At 33.9% G+C, this 7,500-nt stretch overlaps 3 protein-coding genes across 5 annotated transcripts in view; all 3 read left to right on the top strand.

Moving 5' to 3' along the window:
- Nucleotides 1-54: 54 nt before the first annotated feature.
- On the top strand, nucleotides 55-1,228 carry LOC138866580 (uncharacterized). The gene is made up of 2 exons (XM_070139706.1): nucleotides 55-119; nucleotides 339-1,228. The coding sequence occupies exons 1-2, from the start codon at nucleotides 99-101 to the stop codon at nucleotides 1,071-1,073; spliced, it is 756 nt and encodes a 251-aa protein (XP_069995807.1). The 5' UTR covers nucleotides 55-98; the 3' UTR covers nucleotides 1,074-1,228.
- On the top strand, nucleotides 1,162-4,288 carry LOC138866685 (uncharacterized). The gene is made up of 4 exons (XM_070139874.1): nucleotides 1,162-1,210; nucleotides 3,087-3,137; nucleotides 3,297-3,442; nucleotides 3,662-4,288. The coding sequence occupies exons 1-4, from the start codon at nucleotides 1,162-1,164 to the stop codon at nucleotides 4,241-4,243; spliced, it is 828 nt and encodes a 275-aa protein (XP_069995975.1). The 3' UTR covers nucleotides 4,244-4,288.
- A 3,163-nt stretch (nucleotides 4,289-7,451) lies between these two features.
- The window catches only part of LOC138866740 (ctenidin-1-like), a 1,198-nt gene continuing 1,149 nt past the window's right edge, over nucleotides 7,452-7,500 (top strand). For all 3 annotated transcript variants that reach the window (XM_070140420.1, XM_070140419.1, XM_070140418.1), the window contains exon 1: nucleotides 7,452-7,500. This exon is cut by the window's right edge and continues 12 nt beyond it. In XM_070140420.1, the coding sequence (XP_069996521.1) occupies nucleotides 7,492-7,500 (9 nt within the window). In that variant the 5' untranslated portion in view covers nucleotides 7,452-7,491.

The following is a 7,500-nucleotide window of genomic DNA, read 5'->3' as shown; positions in this document are numbered from 1 at the left end:
AAGGACGAATCACGTGCTATAAAAATGTGGTCGACGTCGATATTGCTACACTTCGAATAGTTTCTCTCGTAGTAGTAAGAGATCATCTCCAGAAAGACATGGTAGTTCCACGGCCGCTGGTAAATCCGTGGGATTTGTTATTTATTTATTTATTTATTTATTATTTTGTTACTGATTAACACTTTTATACTGTCTTTTAGGAAATCTTAGGTCGCTTTTGCTGGCGTATCTGCCGTCGTTCCACTTAAGAGACAGAAGCAAATAAAGGTGACAGTAATACTAGTGATAAAAAGGGTGTTATCAGCAAGATGACTCTGATGTTTACTTTGTGTTTTCAGGTGATGTTGGCGGCGATGATGGCCGTGATGTACATGGCAGCAGCGGAAGGCCATGGCGGTGGAGGAGGTGGAGGCGGATATGGTGGCGGCGGTGGAGGAGGAAGTGGAGGCGGAGGATTTGGCGGAGGTGGAGGCCAGGGAGGCGGTGGATTTGGCGGAGGAAGCGGCGGCGGCAGCGGTGGATATGGCGGAGGCAGCGGAGGCGGTGGATTCGGTGGTAATGGAGGCGGTGGATTTGGCGGAGGAAGCGGCGGCGGCAGCGGTGGATATGGCGGTAGCAGCGGTGGCGGTGGATTTGGAGGTAATGGAGGCGGTGGATTCGGTGGAGGTGGATTTGGCGGAGGAAGCGGCGGCGGCAGCGGTGGATATGGCGGTAGCAGCGGTGGCGGTGGATTTGGAGGTAATGGAGGCGGTGGATTTGGCGGAGGAAGCAGCGGCGGCAGCGGTGGATACGGCGGAGGCAGCGGTGGCGGTGGATTTGGAGGCCAAGGAGGCGGTGGATTCGGCGGAGGAAGCGGCGGCGGCAGCGGTGGATATGGCGGAGGCAGCGGAGGCGGAGGCGGCGGCAGTGTAGTTGCCGGAATTCTGGTTGGCAGCGGAACTCTCTCGGGAGGAGGCGGCGGCGGCGGTTACGGAGGTGGAAATGGAGGAGGTGGAGGCAGTTTCGGTGGGGGAAGTGGAGGTGGATTTGGAGGCAGCGGAGGTGGCAGCAGCTCAGGCGGATACGGAAAGTAAAATGATTATTATTATTATCTGCAAAGGAATAAAGACATTAATATCCATCCCTTTGCGTTTCTTCTCGCAACTCAAGGCTTGACCGAAGATGCCAAAGCTTGCGGTTAATCCCCCTGAATCCAACATAATGCCTGATCGTGAATGCCTGATGAAGTCGCATCCAAACGCAGCGATGGACCCCAATTCGGCCCAAAACTGATTAGCTGAGAGCAATTAAGAAAATTAATGTTGATTCTATTGCAAGAAAGTCAGTTCGAGAGAAAACATTCTTGTAAATTAAGTTAGAATCCTTATTTTTCACAAGGAACATGAATGTTCATTGAAAGACGTTGGCTGTAAATATAAAAATATATATAAACACAGGGTAGCATATAGGAGTAAACAAAGTGGGGCAACCCAATGATCTCCACATATTGAACTTATTTTGTAAAGCCAGTATCTATCTATCTATCTATCTATCTATCTATCTATCTATCTATCTATCTATCTATCTATCTATATATATATATGTATATGGTTGTATATATAAATATGCATATATAAATATAGAACTTATTGTGTAAAGCCAGTATATATATATATATATATATATATATATATATATATATATATATATATATATATCACGGATTTGCATTGTGCATTGTGTTCTGCATTCTGATTGGCTAAACAGTCTCTCCTCTGCTTCTCTACCTGTGTTTCATTAACGTTATGGTTTAATATATACATGCATATATATATATATATATATATATATATATATATATATATATATATATATATATACACACACACACACACACACACACACACACACACACACACACACACACACACACACACACACACACACACACACACACACACACACGCACACACATACACACACATACACACACACGCATATATACTTAAACAGATACACTTACCTATAGATAGCTTGATAGATAAGGAGATAGATAAACAAATGAATAAATAAATAGAAATGTATGTATTCACATTATAATAAATGTTTGATAAATTGAAAATGTACTTATTTACCATTTGCAAAATGATCCTTTTACAATTTTTATGGCTTCCGTAGAGATGTGACTTTAATGAAATGTATGATAATGATGATAATATAGTGATGCTGATGATGAAGGCGTCAATGATGATTATGATGATGATGATGTCGATCATGATGATGTTTATGATAACGATGGCGATAATGATATTCATAGTCATGGTAATAATAATAGCAATAGAAATAGCAATAAGAATGATCATGATAATAATAATAACTACTTTTACAATGATAACGATGATGGCAGTAATAAGAGCAATGATAAAGCGGTAAGAATGCTTACAAAAGCAATGATATGAAAAATGAAATTAAAGATAATAAGAATGATAACAATAATAATGATATTACCAATGAAAATGATAATGATAATAACAGCAAAAATACTAACAACAGCAATGATGATAAAAATAATAATGATAATAATAATGATGATATTGATGAGAATAATAACATTAATCGTAATAATAATGATGGATCTAATAACATTAACAACAATGATAATGTCGGGAATGTTCATGACGACAATGATAAAATAATGAAAGTACTATTACTACTACTACTGAGAATAATAGTAATAATAACGACAGTAGTGTTAGCATTATCAATACCAGAAATAACAGAGATCATAATAATGATAATGGTAACAAGAATAAAAATACCAATAACAAAAATAGTAATGTTAATGATAATGATAATTATGATGATAATAATGATATTAATTATAATGATTATATTGTTATTTCTATAATTGTTGTTACTGTTGGTAATATGAATATTATTATGCAAAGATTCAAAGATTACTTTTGCATAGTTACGTATATTCTATCAATATTACTTGTATGACATTTATTTATTGTGTAACATAGAAAGAGTAAAAGTCGAATGGAAAAAGAGGCCAATTAATGCAGGTATATCAGAGTCTATACTATATTTTATTTTCATTTTAGCAAAAATACGAATAAAGAAGGAAAAAAGTGGTTTAACAAAGTTAAGACAAAGTTTGGCTGAATGACCTAGAAACTTCTGCCATGTATAAGTAAATATCTAAAGCACGTTTTCATAAGGTCACACGCATGAAATGATTACGTGAAAGTTGTACAGAAAAGTAAACAAACATCAACCGGCCTAACTATGCAATGTTTATGTGTAACAATAAGGCACCGATGGGATCTGGCACCTCAACGAAGGACGAATCACGTGCTATAAAAATGTGGTCGACGTCGATATTGCTACACTTCGAATAGTTTCTCTCGTAGTAGTAAGAGATCATCTCCAGAAAGACATGGTAGTTCCACGGCCGCTGGTAAATCCGTGGGATTTGTTATTTATTTATTCATTTATTATTATTTTTTTAACTGATTAACACTTTTATACTGTCTCTTAGAAAATCTTAGGTCGCTTTTGCTGGCGTATCTGCCGTCGTTCCACTTAAGAGATAGAAGCAAATAAAGGTGACAGTAATACTAGTGATAAAAAGGGTGTTATCAGCAAGATGACTCTGATGTTTACTTTGTGTTTTCAGGTGATGTTGGCGGCGATGATGGCCGTGATGTACATGGCAGCAGCGGAAGGCCATGGCGGTGGAGGAGGTGGAGGCGGATATGGTGGTGGCGGTGGAGGAGGTGGTGGAGGCGGAGGATTTGGCGGAGGTGGAGGGCAAGGAGGCGGTGGATTTGGCGGAGGAAGCAGCGGCGGCAGCGGTGGATATGGCGGTAGCAGCGGTGGCGGTGGATTTGGAGGTAATGGAGGCGGTGGATTCGGCGGAGGAAGCGGCGGCGGCAGCGGTGGATATGGCGGAGGCAGCGGTGGCGGTGGATTTGGAGGTAATGGAGGCGGTGGATTCGGTGGAGGAAGCGGCGGCAGCAGCAGCGGTGGATACGGCGGAGGCAGCGGAGGCGGAGGCGGTGGCAGTGTAGTTGCCGGAATTCTGGTTGGCAGCGGAACTCTCTCGGGAGGAGGCGGCGGCGGAGGCGGTTACGGAGGTGGAAACGGAGGAGGTTTTGGCGGAGGAAGCGGAGGAGGTGGAGGCAGTTTTGGTGGGGGAAGTGGAGGCGGATTTGGAGGCAGCGGAGGTGGCAGCAGCTCAGGCGGATACGGAGGGTAAAATGATTATTATTATCTGCAAATGAATAAATACATTAATATCCATCCCTTTACGTTTCTTCTCGCAACTCAAGGCTTGACCGAAGATGCCAAAGCTTGCGGTTAATCCCCCTGAATCCAACATAATGCCTGATCGTGAATGCCTGATGAAGTCGCATCCAAACGCAGCGATGAACCCCAATGCGGCCCAAAACTGATCAGCTGAGAGCAGTTAAGAAAATTAATGTTGATTCTATTGCAAGAAAGTCAGTTCGAGAGAAAACATTCTTGAAAATTAAGTTAGAATCCTTATTTTTCACAAGGAACATACATGTTCATTGGAAGATGTTGGCTGTAAATATAATGATATATATAAACACAGGGTAGCATATAGGAGTAGACAAAGTGGGGCAACCCAATGATCTCCACATGTAGGACTTGTTTTTGTAAGTCTAATATATATATATATATATATATATATATATATATATATATATATATATATATATATATATATATATATATATATATATATGTATATGTTTGTATATATAAATATGCATATATAAATATAGAACTTATTGTGTAAAGCCAGTATATATATATATATATATATATATATATATATATATATATATATATATATATATATATATATATATATATATATATATATATATATATATATATATATATATATATATATATATATATATATATATATATATATATATATATATATATATATATATATATATACTGGCTTTACACAATAAGTTCTATATTTATATATGCATATCTATATACACAAACATATATATATATATATATATATATATATATATATATATATATATGTATGTATGTATGTATATGTATATATATGTATATATATACATTCTGGCTTTACAAAATAAATTCAAGATGTGGAGACCACATATATAAATATATATATATATATATATATATATATATATATATATATATATATATACAGGTATATATACATATAAGTATATACAGTGAACCCTCGCTATAACGCGGTTCACCTTTCACGTTCTCGCAGCTTCACGGATTTGCTTTGTGCATTGTGTTCTGCATTCTGATTGGCTAAACAGTCTCTCTCTCTCTCTCTCTCTCTCTCTCTGTATATATATACATATATATATATATATTTGTGCATATATATACATATATATATATATATATATATATATATATATATATATATATATATATATATATATATGTATATATACATACATATGCATATATATGCATATATAACAAATACATACATGTATATACATACATATATATATAATATATATATATATATATATATATATATATATATATATATATATATATATATATATATATATAATATGTATATACACACACACACACACACACACACACACACACACACACACACATATATATATATATATATATATATATATATATATATATATATATATATATATACATGTATATACATACATACATATATATATATATATATATATACATATATATATATATATATATATATATATATATATATATATATATATATATATATACATACACACACATACACACACACACACACACACACACACACACACACACACACACACACACACACACACACACACACACACACACACACACACGCATATATACATAAACAGATACACTTACCTATAGATAGCTTGATAGATAAGTAGATAGATAAATAAATGAATAAATAAATAGAAATGTATGTATTCACATTATAATAAATGTTTGATGAAATGAAAATGTACTTATTTACGATTTGCAAAATGATCCTTTTACAATTTATATGGATTCCGTAGAGATGTGACTTTAATGAAATGTATGATAATGATGATAATATAGTGATGTTGATGATGAAGGTGTCGATGATGATTATGATGATGATGATGATGTCGATCATGATGATGTTTATGATAACGATGTCGATAATGATATTCATAGTCATGGTAATAATAATAGCAATAAAAATAGCAATAAGAATGATCATGATAATAATAATAACTACTTTTACAATGATAAGGATGATGGCAGTAATAAGAGCAATGATAAAGAGGTAAGAATGCTTACAAAAGCACTGAGATGAAAAATAAAATTAAAGATAATAAGAATGATAACAATAATAATGATATTACCAATGAAAATGATAATGATAATAACAGCAAAAATACTAGCAACAACAGCAATGATAATAATAATAATAATAATAATAGTAATAATAATAATAATGATAATAATAAAGATAATAATAATGATAATAATAATGTTAATAATGATAATAATAATGTTAATAATGATGATGATATTGATGAGAATAATAACATTAATCTTAATAATAATGATGAATATAATAACATTAACAACAATGATAATGTCGGGAATGTTCATGATGAAAATGATAAAATAATGAAAATGCTATTACTACTACTACTGATAATAATAGTAATAATAACGACAGTAGTGTTAGCATTATCAATACCACAAATAACAGAGATCATAATAATGATAATGGTAACAACAAGAATAAAAATACCAATAACAAAAATAGTAATGTTAATGATAATGATAATCATGATGATAATAATGATAATGATAATTATGATGATAATAATGATAATTATGATGATAATAATGATAATGATAATTATGATGATAATAATTATAATGATTATATTGTTGCTATTTCTATAATTATTGTTGCTGTTCGGAATATGAATATTATTAGGTAAAGATTTAAAGATAACTTTTGCATAGTTACGCATATTCTATTTATATTAATTGTATGACATTTATTTACTGTGTAACATAGAAAAAATAAAAATCGAATGGAAAAAGAGGCCAATTAATGCAGGTCTATACTATATATTATTTTCATTTTAGCAAAAATACGAAGAAAGAAGGAAAAAAGTGGTTTAACAAAGTTAAGACAAAGTTTGGCTGAATGACCTAGAAACTTCTGCCATGTATGAATAAATATCTAAAGCACGTTTTCATAAGGTCACACGCATGAAATGATTACGTGAAAGTTGTACAGAAAAGTAAACAAACATCAACCGCCCTAACTATGCAATGTTTATGTGTAACAATAAGGCACCGATGGGATCTGGCACCTCAACGAAGGACGAATCACGTGCTATAAAAATGTGGTCGACGTCGATATTGCTACACTTCGAATAGTTTCTCTCGTAGCAGTAGGAGATAAAAAACATGATAGCA

Source organism: Penaeus vannamei, chromosome 26 (assembly GCF_042767895.1).
Source record: "Penaeus vannamei isolate JL-2024 chromosome 26, ASM4276789v1, whole genome shotgun sequence".
In the NCBI taxonomy this organism is placed as follows: domain Eukaryota; kingdom Metazoa; phylum Arthropoda; class Malacostraca; order Decapoda; family Penaeidae; genus Penaeus; species Penaeus vannamei.
This window is presented reverse-complemented; position numbering and strand designations above follow the sequence as displayed.